The sequence below is a fragment of the Aythya ferina genome (assembly GCF_964211825.1).
Source record: "Aythya ferina genome assembly, chromosome: 2".
In the NCBI taxonomy this organism is placed as follows: Eukaryota; Metazoa; Chordata; class Aves; order Anseriformes; family Anatidae; genus Aythya; species Aythya ferina.
Window position 1 is genome coordinate 53,997,725 of NC_140297.1, and position 21,054 is coordinate 54,018,778.

At 38.5% G+C, this 21,054-nt stretch overlaps 1 protein-coding gene across 7 annotated transcripts in view; it reads left to right on the forward strand.

Annotated features, from left to right (window-relative positions):
- Positions 1 to 21,054, forward strand: part of TNS3 (tensin 3) — a 247,381-nt gene that overhangs the window by 186,891 nt on the left and 39,436 nt on the right. For all 7 annotated transcript variants that reach the window (XM_084510046.1, XM_084510042.1, XM_084510044.1 and 4 more), the window contains 3 exons: positions 5,407 to 5,579; positions 5,893 to 6,007; positions 6,095 to 6,178. In XM_084510046.1, coding sequence (XP_084366172.1) covers positions 5,407 to 5,579; positions 5,893 to 6,007; positions 6,095 to 6,178 — 372 coding nt within the window. The remainder of the gene's footprint in view (positions 1 to 5,406; positions 5,580 to 5,892; positions 6,008 to 6,094; positions 6,179 to 21,054) is intronic.

Genomic DNA, 21,054 nt, shown 5'->3' on the forward strand with positions numbered 1-21,054 from the left:
TCACTGCCCTCTGAGTGTAGAATTTCTTTCCAACCTCTAATCTAAATCTCTTTTAGTTTGAAACCATTCCTTTTATCACCAATGTACCTATAGAAGTCTTTCTTGTTGCCGTTAATGTCCCTGGCCAAATTTAATTCTAAGCAGGCTTTAGCATTCCTAACCTGATCCCTGGCTGCTCAGACAACGTCTCTGTATCCCTCCCAAGCTATCTGTCCTGTGGAGGCCTTCTTTTTCTGTTTAAGTTTGGTTAAGACCTCCTTCCTCATCCATGTGGGCCTCCTGGTGTTTTTGCTTGACCTCCTCTTTGTTGGGATGGATCACTCCTGAGCTTGAAGTTCCTTGAATATTAACCAAGTTTCTTGGGCTCCTCTTCCCTCCAGGGTGTTGTCCCATGGTACTCTGCCAAGTAGATCCCTGAAGAGGCCAAAGTCTGCTCTCCCAAAGTCCAGGGTAGCGAGCTTGCTGTGCTCCCTCCTCGCTACCCTCAGGATCCTAAACTGCACCATTTCATGATCACTGTAGCTAAGGCTGCCCTTGAGGTTCACATTCCCCACCAGCCCCTCTCTAGTTGTTGGTGAGAATGAGATCCAGACTAGCACCTCTCCACCGTGGCTCCTCTGTCACCTGAAGAAGGAATTTGTCATCAGTGCATTCCAGAAACCTCCTGGATTGCCTATGCCCGGCTGTGCTGTCCCTCCAACAGGTATTGGGGTGGCTGAATTCCCTCATGAGAACCAGGGCTTGCAAATGTGAGGCTGCTTCTATCTACAGAGGGCCTCATCCGCCTGTTCTTCCTGATCAGGTGGCCTGTAGCAAACCCCCCTCTGTAATATCTCCTGTCCCTACCCTCCCTTTAATCCCAGGTGGACCGCATCAGCCCAGGCTTCTCAAAGCCAGTCCCATGGTCTAAGTAGCCAAAGCCCTGCCTGTGGCACCAGTCCTGTAAGCATCTGTTGGTTTGCTACATCGAACTGGCCATTTCAAACCCTTTCCCTTTGATCAGGAGCATGGATGAAAGGATTGCCTGTGTTCCTGAGTCCTCTACTGCTGCTCCCAGGGCTCTGTAATCCCTCTTGATTCTCCTCAGAGTGCTCCTGGCTGCATCACTGGTGCCCATGTGAACCAGCAGCATAACTCCTAGCTGTCACACAACAGCTGCCCTGTCAGTGTCACATTGTTAAGCACTGATTAGCATGCAGCAAAGAAGTAGCAGAAGTATAATCAGCTGCTGAGTGCAGCAAGGAAGACCTTCAGTCTAAGTAGTCTAAGTGCACTTCTGAATAAGAGTTTACATCTCCATCTCCACAGCAGAAATAACTAGTACACACAGAACCTAATAAGTTTAACAGGTAAACATATAGCTATAGATTATAGATTATAATCTGTATAAGTATTATAATTGAATAATATTATATAATTATGGATTATATGCATGAAAGATGAGAATGTTGTTGATGGGGCAGAAAACCACTGTAATAAAATGAATAAATATTAACCACTGTAATAAAATTAATTCTCCTTGGCATCATGACATTTATGTAAAAGATACATACACATACAAATATGTATAATACATGTTTATGTATATGTGTATGTATTAAAGATATTCAGATCTCTTTCCATAATATGTTCAAGTCATCAGCTAAGCCAACATAATTCCTGTTTGTGATTTACCACACAAAGGATCTCTCTAGGGTTGCATGTATCCCTGTTGTGGTTTAACCCAGCAGCCAGCTAAGCACAACACAGCCATTTGCTCACACCCCCCACCCCCGACCTGACTTTCTCTTCCATTGTTTCGTCTTGCATATAGGATTGACTGATACTGGCATTCTTAAGTAGTTGTTTAACCTTAAACAAAACCTGAAGTGCATTTAGGTTGCATGACAACAGGAACATGCTGGTTTCCATATCCCAAGGATATTCAAAATTTTGAAGAGCCATCATAACTAGCCTGGAGGAGAAAGGGGAGGTGAAGGAGAAAGGGAGAGTGAAGAAGTGGGAAATATATTCCATCTTGTTCCCCCTACAGATTGGCTCCCCGAGGAGAAAAGGTGAAAGGTATAATTATTGATAGTTTTCAAGAGATGGTTTCTGAGGTATGGAGCAAATGGCAATGCTGAATACAAATGCCAAATTAGTCTCATGGCTAGTAACTTCATCATATCAGAAGCCAGTGTTACACAATACAGCAAAATAATAACCTTAAACCAGCTCCCAGAAATGATAAACAGCACAACAGGGAACACATATAGTAAGCAATGTGCTATACAACATGATTCAGAAAACAAGCACAGCAGACTTGAGATCAAAAAAATCCACATTGTAATTAGCAACTATTAAACTGATCTTAGGCTTATAACAATTTTGTATTAACGCGCTCTGGTCAGATCTGTCATTTTTCTTGATGCTTTGAGCCCCACATTGGGTACCAAAAGGAGGACTGTGATCTAACCTGGCAGGCAGCTAAGCACCGCACATGTCTAGTGGGAGGCATCCCTGCCTATGGCAGGGGGATTGGTGCTAGATGATCTCTAATGACTCTTCCAATCCAAACCATTGTATTTTTCTATGATTTTACTTAACATACAATTCAGAAGGCAGTTAGATTTTTTTTTTTTAAAGACTGACTGCATGATCTTAAAAAAATAAATCACAGTAATTGTTCTAGGATTTATATTTTTTAAACATTAAGATACGTGACAATGTATGGTTGGTTAAGTGTTAATGCATCACTTCCTACAGTCATGAAGAAGGAGGTTTCTAGTTCTTCTTGCTTGTTTCCCATGCTGCATGCATTGGAATAGAGGTATTTCAGCTTGACAATCGGTCGTATTGTGTTTCTAGAACCCTTACACTGGGACAGTTCACAAACATTTCCCTGCTGTTACTTAGAATGATGGTGTTCTCAGGTATGCTTTCTTCACTCAGAAGTGCATCCCCTTCCACTATCTCCATGTAGTTTAAAGCCCTCCTGATAAGTCCATCCAGCTTACTGCCCAGAACACTCTTGCCCCACCTGGACAGCGGTGTCCCATCCAGTGTCAGCATGCCTGGTCCATCAAAGGTGTGTCCAAGGTCATAGAACCCCAAACCTTGGGCACGACACCAGCCTCTTCGCCATTCATTCACTTGACCTGTTCATCTCCTTCTTCCTAGGTCCCAGTCACTAACTGGGAGGACAAAGGAGAACACTACTTGCACTGTTGGTCCCTTCAACATCTTTCCCAAAAGGGACATTACTTGTCCCTTTTTCCAAGGGACGTAAGGGACAATGCTTTGTTTTCAAAAGGAGAAAAAAGAAACTCTTTCAAGAAAACTTACACAGAATAGAAGGGTAAACTGTTTGAGTGGCCTGAAGTAATACTCAAGTTTTTAAAGGCGACTGCACATTTTCATGGACAAAAGGAACACACAAGTTATAATGTGATTTAGAGCTCTTTATTAAGGAGTAAACAACAAGATGATGATACATGCATTTCTTTTAAATCTGATTTCATAATTACCTGTTGTAAGGGGTTTCCAGCTTGGTTGTAATTTATGCAGTTGGTTATGGTTTAAACTATATATAAATATATATATGTACACATATATGCTTCTGTTAGCTGTACCACTGATGCAATGATAACCATCTGACAAAACAAATGCCTGATGCAGTTCTGATGAAAAGCTGTTGGAATGTTACTATTTGTTCCTTAGGGGAAACAAATATATTTGTACTTCACAAGGCAAAGAAGAGAAATGAGGCTATACAAAATGCTTTTAAAAGAATAAATATCTGCTCATGGGTTATTTTTGAAGTCGTGCCAAAACTTCAAGCTAAGTTACAAGGACAAAAATGAATTATGTGACTTCTAGTATGTCTTGACTCCTGACACTTTATTCACTGTAAAAGACATCTTTTAAATTAAAAATTCTAGTCATCTGTTGAAATAAGTGAGAAAGCGCTGAAGAACTCTGACTACATTTGTGAAACCAATAAACTAAGCTAAAGTCATTGTTGTTGACTTCTTTGCTTCGTTGTCCATCTCTTAAATTCAAACCATTTCAGGCTTAAAACAGATTGCCCGGGGAGGTGGTGGCATCACCATCCCTGGGAGTGTTTGAGGAAAGGTTGGATGTGGTAACTAGGGGAAGGGTTTAGTGAGTAATATTGGTGGTGTGAGTACAGTTGGACTAGGTGATCTTGGAGGTATTTTCCAACCTATGATTCTGTGAGACTGAACAAATTCATTTGTTTCCCAGTAGCCCTGGAAATTCCAGAAGTGAATAGCAGTTTTAATTAATTCATTAATTCATTTATATTGGCTTTAATAGTAGTTACTATCACAGTGGCTTTGAGTGTAGCACAGCAAGATTTTTGAAAGTGCCTATAGTTTTTTTTAATTTATTTAGATTAGTTACTAATTACTAGCAAATTCATCAGGATGTTGCATATGTATGTCAACGAAGAACCACTTAAGTATGTTGGATTTTAAGCTGAAATCCCCGTGTATATTTTAATCTTGAATGAAAACTGTTATCCTATGCAGATACCTATTTGTGCAATAAATATCTACAATTTTGCAATTATGTTTTGGCTTCTGTTGACTGCTTCAGATCGTAAAATGAATGTATTTGGAAGCTGAACACTTTTTCTCTCTGTTTTAGATGAAGGGCATGCTTTTGACTCATATTGTTATGGCTTCATGGTCTGGCTAAATAAAGAGTGTTTCTAATCATAAAGCTGTATCTGGTGACACTCTTTTAATAGTGATGCTCAAAACGAATACTGCTTCATGCCCTTGAATAACTTGGATTATTCTGGTTTAGCTTAATCTTTTGTGCTTCATTCCTCAGAATCCAAAATGTTGCAGCTCCCGTGTATACCTAATACCTAATTTCTGTCATTAACTGTGTGTCACAAATTGTACAGTGAGCTGGATTTATAAGGTCCAAGGTCTGTGTTATAAAGACACAGCTAAAAACCTGGTCTTTCTGGGAAAATGCAGTGCAGGAAAGCAGCTATGATTTTACTGCTGAAACCTGCTGTATTAGGGCTGGAGATAAAGGTTTCCCATTTGTTTGCCTGTAGCGGCCCCTGCTGACATTCTTGACCAGTGGCATCAGGCATAAGGAACCTCTCAAAAATGAGCATCAGCAAAACATGTAGCTTCACTCCACTGGAACCAAGTGTACTGCAGATATGTTCCAGCTTCTGACAGCAAGACTAACCACAGCTGGCTTTTTTTTTTTTTTTTTCCCCCACCTGTGTGGTTTTATAAAGCATTTATGAACCGGTTATTTCATGAGCATCCTTGAATGGAGTCATTGAAGGGGCCACAGGAGGCATTTGTTTTAATAACTCTAAATGAAAAAAAGCGATTGACGTATTAATTGTTTTACATATTTGTTTGTCATCAACAGGTTCACAAGATGATGATGCAACAGTGGGAAGGAACAGAAAATTAAGTGTTGGACAGTATGACAATGATTTCCCTGGGCAGCCACTGTATAGCAGATGTGGATGGATGAAGTCTCCTGCTGCTGACCAGGCTGTAAATCCAGGATCACTAATTCCTCTAGGGGAGACCAAAGAGGTAAACAATGAAGAATTTTGCAAGAAAGCGTTATGAAGTGAATGGTCAATAGGGAGTTCAATGTTCACGTTCAGTGCCCAAAATCAACATGAAGTAATTTGCCACTTGCATTGTGGCAATAAGAGTTACCTTAGAAATGCAATTCAGTGTTTAAGGCTGTCTTTCTTTTGTCCTCTGTATACGTTTACATGATTTTAATGTTCTAAGATTTCTGTGCTGGAACAATGGAAGAAATTTTTAAGAAAACTTCTGTGTTCTAAGGCTAAGCGGAAAGTTTCACATTGTAAGTTTGCTTTTTTTGTGCCCTTTCTAGATGGCTGTGACATGTTACCAAGATGAAATAGATGGGGGAATCTTCTCGGCCAAAAATGGAAATGAATCTGTCCCATCTACACCAGCTTTTCCACTGTCACCAGAGACACCATATGGTAAGGATATGTCTGCATCTATTTATCTATTTATTAAAATATTTTATCTGTTACTGAAGAGAAACTGTATTTTTCCTTCTCTCCTAGTGAAAACGCCCCCATTACACCATCAACAGATTGTCTCCAGCCTAAAGGTCAGCAGCCCATCTGAGCTGTACAGAACCAGTCCTGGTAAGATCCCCATACTACTTAACTAATTTGAAACAGAACTGTGTATGATGTCAATGAACTTAATAGTGGCTATTCTTTTATAAAGAGGATGTACACATGATAAATTTAGACATGCAAGTCAGATAAGTAGAATTTAGCAGTAGTATTTTGATCATATCAAAAAGAAGTAAACAATGAAGAATTATTCCAAAAAGACTTAATGATGTTAACTTCCAACAGGGAAGTTCCAACATGAACATGAACATGAACATGTTCATTCTGAACATGTTCATGTTCAGCGTCCAAAATCAGTGTGGAGCAATCAGGCAGTTGCATCATGGCAATAAGAGAAAATGGAGTTCAGTGCTTTAAGGATGTCCTGCTCTTGTTCTCTGTATGCTTGAGTAGTCTAAATGTTCAAAGATCTCATTGCTGTTATTTGATAGTATCGTAATACTACTGTCAGTAGATTTGAGTTCTTTGATTTTTAGTAGGAAACCTCCTACCAAATATTGACTTATATGTTGCCATCTTGCTGTGCAAATGAAGCTTATCATACAGCTGGGCAATAGCTATGCTGAAGTTAAGAAGATGCTTCACCAAACAAATGAAAGTTCTGGATTTTTATTTATTTATCTATTTATTTTTGCCACAGTAGTTTGTAAATGCAAAAGAAGAGAAAAGTCATTGGTAATAGATGATTATATAAGTGTTAATTAATAAGTTAGTGTGATTTAGCTTTAAATTACTACTAAAGAATTTTATTTGTAACCATAAATCTCTGCTAAAAATACAATTGTATGTATTTTGTGAGGTGTCCTCTATGAGTCAAAATTCATGTGTTATTTTCACAGACTGTGCATGGATAATTTTCCATCTTTATTCCATTATTATTTTGTTTTGTGTGAATTAAATTCCCAAATTTCCAAAGGAATTATTCCAAAATTATTCCATTACTCCAGTTATTCCAAAAGAATATGAAAAATTACTTGTCACCTTTTCAATGTTCAATTATTTTAAAACAATAAGTTTAAAAAAAATGTAACAAAACCAGTATTTCACATGAGTATATCAGAACGTACTAGACATAGAAAGAAGCCAACATAATTTCTTCAAAACCTGAATAAAAATCACAGGCATTCATTTAATTTTTTTCACTGGAAGATGTTCAAATGATAAAACTATATACATGTACATCTATATAGTTATATATATGAATTATTACGTAGACTATGTCTGTTGTCTCATGTAGGATCGCAATAGTAGAGTTTCACATAAATTTTGTGGTGAATTTTGACGCAACAATAGTTATACTGTTGTGTCTTTAACTTTGAAAAAAGCATTTCAGTTTAATTTGCCTTATTTAATAGTTAGCAAATTAAATAACATTAACACAGAATAAAACTATCTTCAGTAATAAAGCAATCTTCTACACAGTTCAGAGACATCTGTTTATCATTCAGTTGCTGTGGCTTTGCCTTTTAGTCAACCTACCTAACTTTTAAATGGTTAGGGTAGATGTAGTCCTTAGGGCAGCATCAGCAAATCAAATACAGTTTCCTTACCTGCAGTTATTTTCCTGTAGATTTAACATGTTGTTAAATGGTTGCCATTGCTGTTGCTCAAGAGTTAGAACACATTGTGGAGGAATTAGTGTTTTTCAGTGTAGTTCTCTCTTTTGTTGGTGATTGCCATGTTTAATTCCAAGTGCTATCTTCTCTTGTTTTGCTGATACTGTCTTACAAGTAGGATACTGAAGCGTGGAAAGGCACTCAGGTGGTAATTGTCCACTAATTTGAGGGACTCAGCTTGCTCCTTTAGGAGAACTGAAGCGGAAGTATACCGGAATGCTTCATGACTTTAGCAAGAGGTCAAAAAGGAGTCTTCTCAGTACATCTGCTGGTAATCCCTAGTTCATGGCCAGAGCAAGACCATTATGTTTTGTGTGTTAAATAAGGCAAGGAACTGAAGGGAACAAAAGTTGCTGTTACTGTGATTGAGACTGTTGTAATGCACATGCAACAAAAATTATTATAATATCATGCAATTTGCAAATAATTTTAACAGTCCTAAGTTTTAGTACATTTGCAACAATACCCATCTTCTAAGTTCCTTCTTTGTGGTTTTTTTTTGTTTTTTTTTTTTTTTTTTTTTTGGGTAGAAGTTGGGAAACATACTGACTTCTCCAGAGATTTTCAACAGATTGCAGACTTCGGAGTCATAGAGTCTTGAATCTCAATTTCTGCCATTAAGAGATTGTTCCTTTGTCTCAGTTCAGATTACCCTTGAACAATAAATTGTTTTGTTCTGCATTTTAGCCTTTCTGCTTGTCTGCATTCTAAGTTAGTAATGAGGATGCTGTATCATCTGGTTACCAAATCTCTTATTGTCTTTCTGTATATTAGTGTCTTATTTCCTCCCCATTTCCTTGTAGAGAATAGCTTTCAGTGTAGTTAATGCTTGTCATATCATGACAGAATCATTGACTAGAAGTCAGTAGTTTTGCTACTTTAGAAAAGTATTAAAGTACACATTTGAAAAGAATAAATGTGTATACTATATTCAAGAATTACAGTGGCATCCAATCCCTCTGTATATCAAATAACAAAATTATCGGATCTTTTATAAGTTATTTTTGCTGTACACCGTACCATATATCACAAACACATCTAATTCTTATTCTTAAAGTATTTATTGAAGTGAAGGGCACTATCTTCACTGTAGCCTGACAAAGCATGGTATAAAATGGTTCTCTGTTAGCCCTAGACATCTTCCTTTTCTTCCCTGGTGAAGCTGCTTTGTTAGGACAAGTCAGTTCAGCGCTGTTACATAATGTGTCTCCTTTTCATTACCTATGTTGTAATGGTTCTTTCTTTCCATGAATTTGAGACATTCCGTCTACATCAGCTAGAGGAAACAGAATTCCTTTTCAGAGCCCTGTTCCCTCTCAGAAGTGAGCAAGTTTAAGCCTTCTTCAGTCTGTGTTCAGGCGTGCAGTTCCTTCTTGTAAGTGCTGCTGGTACAGTGTGTTGCTTGCTGTCATAGTTCAATTACCATTTTTCTTTCTTTACGTAACTGGCAAGTACTGTGGCACCTGTGGAGTTTATTCTGAATTACCTTTTGAAAGGCACCTTGTTTCTTGAGACAAACATGAGCAGTCTATAAATTGGCTAGTTTTATAATGCAGGCTCCAGATAGAATCCAGATACAGCTCTTCTTGTAACACAATAGCCATTGTATATCTCATGGGAGAGTACTATACATCAGTGAAAGAACAGAAGCACTATTTGTAGGCCATTTTGAAGCTTATAAAGGCTCCCTTGTTTCAGACAGGGTACAGCTAATTGAAGTTCCTTTGTATATAGAAGCAACAAGCAAGCTGCCTGCCAGAGAACTGAACTTTGTCTCACCACGCCTTCCAGTTCAGAGTCTTCCTGCCTTTCACGCCTCAGGCTGGACATGAGAAGCTGCCCTTTCCTCAGCCATGGCCAAAGCATAAACAGAGCTTTGCAGAAAGTCTGCATTCACAAAAAGCACTGTCTTGCAGCAGAAGCCAGAGTTCCATAGAACAAGGGTAGATTATTTATAATGCTTTATCCATGTACTACTGGCAAGGAGAAGACTTGACATCCTGTTTTTTCCATATTCTCCAAACAGTCTAAGTATTCTTGCGTAGTTCAACCAGTACATATGGTGGAACGATAGCACTTCTGCTTTTTTGAGGAATCTCAAAGCCTTCAAGCGTGTGTAGGGCCTTTTCATACCTGCCAGCGAGCTTAACCCAGGTACTGTACTCAAAGCTTTTACTACGCATACAAGCTGCATCTTTTCTAAAATTTGTCAAAAGGTCTTATTTTCTCCTTGTGATGTCATGGAGCTAATCAAGATCAGACACTGATGTATTTCCACTGTTCTTCTAACACATACTATGTTTTTATCTGACAGAGACACTTCTATTCTAAATTCTTCCCTGTTGACTAATGTAGGCTTATTCTGTTACATCACCCAATAGAGTGTTGAGTGTTTCATAAATTCTTGAAAGGTAAAACTTCAACCTAACAGATGTCCTTTACTGAAAAATGTATTGCTGATTGTAATTTTATATTGTTATACCCTGCTTGTCATTTCTTACAGTCACCAAGTTGCAAGGGAAATGAAACGTTTTCCTTAATTACATATGATAAAAAAGCTAAAGTTTTGAAATGAAAACTTTTCCTGTGTGTTAGCAGGGTTAACAGCATAAGGAATAAAAGTGATACTGATTTGTTAGAGGGAAAAATTCACAGTTTCTGATGAGCAAAAGCTTTCTCCACGATATGAAAAAAAATCATGTAATACTTGTTCATACCTCTCTCCCCTTGTCCTCCCCCTCACTGTTTATATAAGGTATACTGTCCAAAACTAAATGAAGTCCACACTGAGATATGAATGTAACTTTTCCAGACATGGGTTTCTTTGATTAGAACATGAGTGCAAACACTTCAGTGGATGCTTGTCATGAACTCTGTCCTCCTGAACACAAAGGTGCACTTTTTTTCTTTTTTTTTTTTTTTTGCCTTTCCTTCCTTTAAAAAAAAATATAAATATATATATATATGTATATTTATATTGATGTTATTTATAAGCAATAAAAATTAGAAGCAGAGACAAGAAATTTATGATGCTTACTACAAGGCAGAGTGACAAGGTTTGTATTGTGTTTTTCATTGTCCTGCAGTTGACCTTGGCATGCTTATGTCATGGCTTGTCTCTACTGCTTTAAAGCTTGTCTTTACTGCTATGAAGAATACAATCTACCTGAACAGAAAAAGTTAGGAAGGGCCAAGTCCATGGAAGATGGTATGTGATGAAGCAGTAGTATAACACAATATGAATGTGTTTTCTTCTGCTGAGAGATGTCAAAGCTGACAAAAAGGTGTAATTCTTGTTACTGGATTTACACAATAAAGATCATTGTCAAAGATCATTGATCATTGAAAGATCATTGTATACTCAATACCTTGCAATACCTTGCATTGGTTTTGGATACTGTAGTTTGATAACATGTTCTGGATCATTAATATATTTTGGGTTGCAATCTGTGTTGTATCTGATAACAGAATCAGAAATTCTTTTGATGCTTGAACAGCAATATTTCATGCTAAAATTTTCTAAAAGATCAGAGAGCCAAGCTTCTGCAAGGGACGGGGTCTGATGTGACCTGTATTATGTTGAACATAAGGCAAATTCATGTGTTACAGATGGTCAGTGAAAATACATTGACTTTGCATAAGGTACTTGCTGTAATGGTAAAATTTTTGGTGCAAGTAAATTGCACCAAAATTACATGGTGAGCACTTACTTGCACGCTCTCTCTCTGTGTTCCTCTGTTTGTTTACCATTTTGCAAAAATAGTTACATACTCAGGAGGATGATCACCAACATTTTTCTTCATAAGAAGTGGTGCTTCATTTTGTTCTATATATCTGTTCACTACATAGGCATTTTGTCCAACAAACAGATGTTTACAATAAACAATTACAGTTTTGGATTTAAGTATTAGGCTTTAGGTTATTCTCTGTTGCCTGCATATTACTTACTTATTTTCAAAAAGCCTTGTATCTGAAACAGACAATTATTGTAATACCATTTGGACTTTTCAGTTTGCTTTCACTTATTTTCACCTCTTCGCTTCTTCCGCCGCCTTCTGCTCTAAACACCTGGTGTATGAGATTCTCCCCCACCCATCACCCCCGATGACTTTTGGATCCTTGAGGGACCATAGGTACATTAATTTTTTCCCCCCTCCATTCTCATGTCTGGCATGAGTGTGGCCTGGCTTCTTCATGTAGCATACAAGCTCTGAGGATGGCTTTTGAACAACATCTTAGCAATTTTATTTTCCCCAACCCCTGTTTTTTCCCGACATGCATTGAATACTTAGATTATTTTTTGTCTTTTTATTTTTTGACTTCAAGTACTCCTAGGCCAAACTTCAGTCAAAGTATTTCATGTGAATAGATCTGCAAGACAGTTTTATCACTTAAAAAGCCTGAAAAATGTTGTGATTTCTTATTACTGTCATTTATTGTATTGACATTTTTGCTTACACACTTTTTTACCCTTAGAAGATAAATGAAGAACAAGTTAATGAAATCCGTAAGAAAGTGAAGGAAACTTTCTTTCAGATGTTTTTAATTGTTGGAGTCAAGCTGAGTTTTCATTTATATGTATTTTACTCACCAAACTCAGAAAGATTAATCATATAAATGACAGAAAAGTTTATATTGCATTAATGAAAAAAATTGAATAAATGATACCAATGAGTGTTTTTTCTGAGTGCTCAGGTTCCTGTCTGTATGGAATGCAGTGAACAGATGTAGCTCCTAGTTTCCTGTGATGGGATGCCTAAGATGATGCTTTTATTCTGTACTTATATAGAACATTCTACACTTACTGTAGGTCACAGCAAAAGATTATCCAATGGAAAGCAAATTATTTTTTTGTTCTGCAAAATGCTAGTTACAGTATTTTAAAGGTAGTTTGAGATTACACATCAGTTTTGGCTTTCTTTTTTTTTTTTTTTTTTTCAGTGTTGTCATTTTGCTACTCTTATATTTGGTTAAAAGAGAGTGTACTATTAATACCTTTCATTCCGTGGTTTTCAAGGGTGCCTGTTAGTTGTAAGTTTCTGTAAACTGATTTTACTCCCAGCTGGGAGATGACCCACTCAGAGAGTTAATAAAACCGCCTACTCAGTGGGGTATGCATAAACTGTCCTTCTACGTGAAAGCTGAGAACCACATAACTAATACAGACCTCATTCTGTGCTCCTGCTGTAAGAAATTGTAAGGTATAATGCTAGTGAAAAAGTTCCTGCTGTACCTAGATTTTTTTTTTTTTTTTACCATTTATTTCTATGCCTGAGGGACAGCCTAGTTGATTTGAAAACTCTGCCTGCCTGTATTCAGTTGCCACAAATATTTTGGCAATGAATTTGTAATGAAGAATGTTTGAAAAAGAAGGCGAAGTGTAGGAAAACATTACAAAACAGAACAGAGAATGTCAAATATGTTCAAAATCTCTCCTTCTGTATGTGATATTTATTCTGGCAATATCATTCTAGTTTATATTTGCTCTGTCAAGGAGCAAATAATCAATGTTATTTGGAACTTTGCTAAGCACCAGTGGCAGCATACCAAACAGTTTCATTAACAGGTTTGCAAATACCTGCATCTCAAAGAACTGTTTTCAGAAGTCATTTAGGAAGACGTGGAAATTTTTGAAATTTCAGGTTGAGTTACTCTTGAGAATAAAAGCAGGTCAGAAAAGGCCCGTGGCTAGTTAGAAAAGAATACCAAAATAACAGTGTGTTACCATTGTGATGGTCGCAGCTCTGTCACCTTAGAATCTGCTCAGTACTGAGGACTGTAAACTCAGTGGACAACAAAATTGCAACCAGCAAAGTAAATATTGGCTTGAATGCAGTGATAGTTTTGTTGCTAGGTTTATATATGATCACTAAGGTCTTGACAGCTCTGTAGTCATTCTTTTAAAGCCACTGACATGAATAGGATAGAGGATAAAGGGCTGTCTCTATAAATAAAGTACTTAAAGTCTGTAATGGTGAAGCTCGTGTAAAAATACTCCTTCAGCCTGCAATTGTTAGCTAACTTTCTACAGTTGCATAAAACCACCTGTATGCTGTGTTTGTAACCTAGCCTTAAGTGACCAAAATTAACAAGATTCTTTCAAAGCTCCCCATCTATCCTCATCTATAAAAGTGCCCCATCTATTACATGGCAAATCCAGGCTTGTGGCCTGGTGCTTTGAATTCCACTCAGCAGCAATATGTCTGAAAGTTTAGTCATGAAGTGTTTAGCCAACATCTTCGTAGCTCTAGCCCAGAGGCATTTTCTCTGAAATAAAGCAGTAGCATTATTTGGGATTTATTTCTTTATTTAAGATTTTATATTTGCTGTCCAGCATAACTGATTTTTCTTGGATTATGCACCCATGATCTTAAAAGATTATGGCATTTCCAAAGGTTTTTAGCAGCTTTTCTTTTAATTTTCACTCATGTCTATGAGGGCTGATCACTTCTAACATTCAGATGACAGGATAAACAGAATAATTCTGAAGTTGTAAATGTCAAAGAAATGTTTATGTAATCAAATTATTGTGAAAAAAAAAAATGTTTATACAAGCCTCTACTGTATTATAGCTTCTGATTAGAGTCTCAAAGCAGATGCACCTCTTCAACTAAACTTGGAAAAAATCCTGATACACTGGTGGCTTTAGGGGTTGTTGTTTTTTCTGTTCTCTAATAGCCAGTGAATCATGGATTACTTTACAAAAGAAAAGCTTTTGAAGGACTTTTTCCAAGTGTGTTTTTTTTTTTTTAAATGTTTTAATGGAATAACTGCATACATATGTGTTCTTGAAAGTATATTTGAATAATATCTTGCATATATGTAAGATAAAAAGGAAGAAGAACCTTAAAAACACTGATTCATGCTTGATCTGAAGATGTAAAAGATAAGCAATAGGCAGAAATTTATCATCAGTTTAATAGAAATAGAAGATTGGATAAGGAAGCAGTCTGGCCGATACGGATTGTTATTACATATGCCTATTGATGCTAGTTAGCAATGCACATGGTAACATTTTTATGAAATGTTACTAGTCCTTTTGGTTGGAAAAGCTTAAGGTAACAAACATCCATGGGAACAAGTGCTTCCCTTGCTGTGGTTACATGAAGTAAAATTTACCAGAGCCAGACCTCTTACTGTGATGTTGCACTTGTTGACTGTGATGTGCCACAGTAATCCATGTAGTTTAAGGGAAGGCTACAGTAGAAGAAAGCTCTAAAAACTGAAGTACAGCTGTGAGCATACCTCTTCAGAGCAACTGAAGTCTTTAAATGATCCCATATTTAGGTACCTGTGAAGGTCTGGTCTGCTGCATTCACAAATCCAAGGTGTTTTGTAATTTTGGAATTACAGAACTGCCAGTATTGTGTGAGGAAGTAGACAAAATACACGTTCAGTCCCAATTAGGCGCCCAAAGGCCATATTTATCATTTATTCATTCATTTATTTATTTATTTATTAAGATTCTGTTCTCCTACTTTTATTCTCTTTGTTTCTGCCCTCTTGTACAAGAGGAAAAAGTAATTTATTCTGTATTTTTCTACGCTTGAGTTAAGCAAGTTCATAAAAGTTTTTTTTAAAAAATCATAAAGCTATTCACATTCAGACACATAGCACTAAATCTGAAATGCACAGTGACTTGTGATTGACTCCCAGATTTCTTTCTGTTGTGAGAGTGCTGGGTAAATGTATACCATTTGTTTACAGATCATGGGGTTTGCTGAGTCTGTGACTGAGGGCTGAGCACTGAGGGTTGCTGTGACTGAGCAACCCTCCTTTAAGGTTGTCTGATGGAGAATGGTACATTGCTGGGCAGATACAGTCATGGGTGTCTACTACTGACTGCCCACCAGGGACCATGACACAGATGAGCTGTTCTATAGCCAGTTAGGGGAAATCTTGGGATTGGTTACCCCTGTCCTTATGGAAGACTTTGGCTGCCCAGACTGGGAATATCATACTGCCATGACAAGCAAGTCTGGGAAATTCCTAAAGGGCGTTGAAGATAGCTTCTGGTCAAAAGTACTTAGTGAGCCAAGTAGGAGAGGAGTAATTTGCATTCAGAATTGTTGCTGTAAGAAGAAAAAAGTTAGCAGAGTTGTCACCCTGGACTTTAAAAGAGCAAACTTTAAAATACTCAGAAAGCTAGTTAATGGTGTCCTCTGGGAAGTGGTTTTAGAGGATTAGGGTTCCATGAGAGCTGGTCACTTTTCAAGAATCACTTTTTAAAAGCTCAGGAGCAGGCAGTCCCATTGTATGGTAAGTCAAGCAAGAAGAACAGAAGTCCAGCCTAGGTGAACGGGGAACTCCTCCTGAAGTAAGGGTAGAAGAAGAAAGTTTATGTCTTCTGGAAGCAACATCAGGCTTCACAGGGAGAGTACAGAGCTGCAGCTTACATCTGCAGGGAGAAAATGAAAAAAGCTAAAGCTCAACTTGAGTTGACACTGGCCATTGTGGTGTCAGACAACAAGAAAATCTTTTCCAAGTATGTCAACAACAAGAGGAGGTCCAAGGAAAACATTGCACAAATACTTGGAGCAGATGGTCACCTAACAAGTAGGGATGAGGGAAAGATGGAGGTATTTGCCTATTTTCACCCCAGTTTTTCATATTAATTATAGATCTTCAGTTGCCTGGTCCTCTTGAGTCGGAGGGTCATGTCTGGGGGGACTTTCCATTTGTGATCACCTAACTTGTTAGGGAACAGTTGTATCAGCTGAACATTCATTAATTCCATGGGGCCTGGCAGGATTTACCCCATAGTACTGAGGAAGTTAGTGAGTATTATATCTGTACCCCTCTCAATAATTTACCAAAGTTCATGGGAGTCTGGGGAGGTCACTACTGACTGGAAGCTAGGCAGTGTTATACCCATCTGTAAAAAGTGCATGAGAGAAGACCCAGGAAACCACAGACATGTTAGTTTAACCTTAGTCCGTAGAAAAAAAAATTATGGAGAATATTGTCCTGGGGGATATGGAAAGTCAGTCAAAGAAAAAAGCAGTTATCAGGCATAGACAACTTGGATTCATCAAGGGAAAGTCCCGTCTTAGTTTCATCTCCTGCTATGATAAGGTCATCCACTTGGTGGGAGGTGGGCATAATCTTTCTGGATATTAGTAAGGCCTTTGATACTGTCCCTCACAGTATCTTTCTAGACAAATTGTCCACCTGTGAGATAAACAGGTTCATCTTACACTGGCTCAATAGAAAGAGCTTAGAGGGTTGTAGCGAGTGGGGCTACGTCTGAGCGATCAGTTTAGTAGCATTGGGTGATCAGGAATGGCATGAAGTCAAACAAAGGAAAACAACAAGTTCTGCATCTGGGATAGAGTAATGCCAGGCAGATACAGACTGATGAGTGGCTAGAGAGCAGCTCAGCAGATAGGGATCTGGGGGTGCTTGTCGCCAGTAGGCTCAACATGAGCTAGCAGTGCTCCCTGGCAGCCAAGAGGGCAATCTGCATTTTGATTCATTAAACACAGCAGAGCCAGCTGGTCAAAAGAGGTGATTCTCCCACTTTATTTAGTGTTGGTATTGCATGCGATTCTGGACTGCACAATATAAAAAGGATATAAGATACTAAGATACTAAGAAAGCATGCAGAGGAGGACAGCAAAGCTGATAAAAGGGCAGAAAGGCAGGCTCATCATAGAATGGTTTGGATTGGAAAGAACCTTAAAGATCATCTAGTTCCAACCCCCCTCTCCTGTGAGGAGAGCCTGACAATATTTGGTTTGTCTAGTTTGCAGGAAAGAAGGCTAAGAGGTGACCTCATTGCTCTCTACAACTTCTAGAATGGAGGAAATGGAGAGGGAGGTGCAGATCTCTTCTCCCTGGTAACCAATGATAGAATGTGAGGGAATAGCATAAAGCAGTGCAGTGGATGTGCAGACTGGATGGACAGTAGGAAAAATTCTTTTATCGTGAGGGTGGTCAAACAGTAGAACAGGTTTCCTAGAGAGATGGATTATGCCCCTATCAGTGTTCGAGAGGCGTTTGGATAATGCCCTTAATAACATGCTTTAACTTTTACTTAGCCCTGAAATGGTCAGGCAGTTGGACTTGATCTTTATAGGTCCCTTCCAACTGAACTACTCTATTCTATAATTAAAAGCGTGTGAATTAAGGTGATATTTATTTATGGTCTTCTTGTTTAGTGGCCTCAGAAAAGTGAAATATATTTTCCTGCCATTTCAGAATTTGTTCCTGGAATATCTCTTATGACTAGAGGAGGAAAACCACTTATTGAATTATTTAAAGCTCTGCTTCTTCCACAGCCCTTCCACCATCCGTACTGTCTCAAATGTAATTCTAATCACCTAGTTTTTACTTATATTACACTTACACATTACGTTGGAAATGAATGCTTTTTCATTAACTAAGCCTTCACTTCACTTCTCAAACAATTCTTATCATGTATAAATGTTACTGTTCATGTTCTGTTCCATTTCAGCAAGTGTAAATTCTCAGACTTGAAAATCGGGAAGGAAATTGGACATCCAAATGTTTCCTGTGAATACAGTGCTTTTTATGCAAAGCCAGGAATGCTTTCTATGGAAAGATTTTCTCTAGTAATTACTGTTTATAGGAGTTTGAAGAGTGTTCAATGTGTTTGTCTCTGCCAAGAAACATCCAAGACAAAGAGAAAGTGTAGTTGTAGAATAAATTAATCAAAATAATTAATGGCAGTACTGGACTGCTGCATTAATAACCTGTTCTGCCTCTGTGACAAGGATTGTTCCTTATTTTTAGCTGATACTATGGTGTCTGTCACAATCAGTACTTGCTGTTTTGGTCTCCTGAATGCTACTATTAAGAAATTGTTTAGTATGAATAGCTGCTATGAAAAAAAATAAGTGGCAGGAGTGAATGTTCTTATAAAAAAGTAGTTTGATTCTGTGTACCTTTTGGTCTATGGCAGAAAGCAGAATATTACCTAATTTACCAGTATTCATCTCTGTAATCAAGCTGATTTGTGTGTTTCAAGGCTATCAGCATGGTTTAGTGTGCATGTTGCAAGTATGTTGCTGTTAGAAATTTGAAAGCAATTGAGTAATTCATAACAGGAAAGCTTTACATCTTCGTATTTGTTTCTGTCCATATCAAGTCATTTCCTGTAGCCATCCCTTCAGAAAATCTGGTGCCCTGGGACACTGAAGAACAATCTGAGGAGGAAGCGTGCTGCCCGTGCTGGTGCTGCAGTGTTTCCACTCATTTTCCTGACCTGTAAATAAAACCTGCACTGAACAATGATGGGGGGTAATGCTGAATGCAGTACAGCAAGGTTGCACATGGTGTTTTGTCAAAGAAGGCATGGGAAGTGAGTCAAACTTTTTCAGAGCTCTGCATACTAAATTTATCAGTGGTGAGCTGGTGTGGCATTATACGGCAGCTGGCCTTTGCCCACATTAAAAAGCACTTAGATCCTCAATTTCAACTCTCTCTGAAAGAAACAAATCTGGGAGGTCAAATTAAATGGTACAGGAACCATGAATGGGTATCAGCCTAATAACAAACAAACCAGCCAACCAACCCCCTGTGGTTTGTCTGCCGGTAGTCTGTCAAGAAAAGGACTGTGAGCATTGTAAGCTGACCGAGGAAACAAGTTGGGAAGTGTTTGGGGAGCAGCGCCTTGCGTGCTAGAGTCTGCTGTGAGTGAGTGTGAGAGTCTGGGGGAAGGGAGAGGGAGGTTTTAAAAAAATAAATAATTCAAATGAGGTGGAGTTACCAGAGCATGAGTACACTGAATGGGCATGCTGGCAGGAACAGCGAGCAGCAATGCGAGCCGGAACGGTCAGTGAATTATTTTCTGTCTGGATGGAGTGAACTCCGTCTTCAAATGAATGGCTTTGTTTAGAGTGAGTCTGGTTTTCTTTCCATGCGGACACGGGAAACTTCTTTGCTGTGGAGCTGTAATGCACAGAGCAGAGTGATTGGTATTCTGATGTGGAGAATGGCTTTTCCCGAGCCTCCCCGCGGTGGAGGAGCTCGCCTGGCTGCTGTGCTCTTCTGAGCTGCAGAAAGAATGCAGCACGATCGGCTCAATAGGAGGAAGCTCTTCTTTTTTTCTGCCCTGAAAAAAGTTTGTGCACAGCCCACGCTTCGCGAGAGAATTTCTGTCATGATGGCTTCCATAGGTAGGTTCGTAGTTTCCTGCTCTCCCTCTTTCTTGTTTGTTTTCCCCAGTCAGAAAACTGATTTTGTGGGGCTTCTGTTTTGCTAGCCGCCGCCTTAGTGCTGCGCAGGAGGGAGTGAAACGCAGTCTGTGCTGTAGGGAGTGAAATGGAGTCCGCACTGTGTGTGTGAAGTGTGTGTGCGGGGAGGAAGATAGGGGTTAAAAAAAATATATCACTTTGGCAATTCAGTGATAGAGCTCTGTCTATAATGCAGTGTGCTGCAAGAGTTTCCTGAGCTCATTTGTGCAGTTGTGGGTGGGGTGGGGCTTGCTTGCATGTGGTGTGCTTTTATGTTGGTAACAAACTTTGAAGGAAAAAAAAAATTGGGGAAAGAATCAAGCCTTGTGTGTTAAGTAGCAAGGTTTGGAGTCTGCAGAGAAATTACAAAGTTTTGTGGACACCGAGTTTTGTCAGTATGAGCTTTTTCCCTGTGATCTTTAATGAAGTGACAGGTCATGAAGCAGGCGACTCGAGATCTTTGTGAAGCTGTTTTTTCTGTTAGGGAGGGACTTTTTTTTTTTTCTTCTTCTTTTTTATTAGAAGAAATGGGAAAAAGGGGACTGCCGGGAAACATAAGTAATTGCTGACTCCTTAAAAAAGCTTTGCCTAGACTGATTCTTTTTCCTTCTCCAAGGAGTTTCTAGTAAGATTATAGTGGCATTGAATTTCCTTTCAGCAGAATGAAAAGTCTTTCCTGAATGAGGAATTTCACATATTTTTTTGCTTTCTTGCTTAATGAGGTAAACAGTGTATTGTGCCACAAGCATTGGCAGAGTAATTCTTCTATTTCAGCCAGTACTTTGTTAGATTTAAAATATTCTTGTTTTCTTAGTCCAGATCTGAATTTTCCAGTCCTAGAGCAACCAACTTGTTGCATGGTATGATGTGCAGGATGCATCAGAATACTTTAAAAGGGTCTTAATGATTCTTATGGCCTTAATGAAGACATTTTTTTCATTCAGCCAGCAGCAGTGGATATTCATGGAAGGATTTCCATCCCCAAAAGGAGAGTTGCTGGTTGCTTAAGAGGCAGAGCAAAAAACACCTAATAGCTCCACTTTTCAGTCCTGCTACAACAATGATCTGA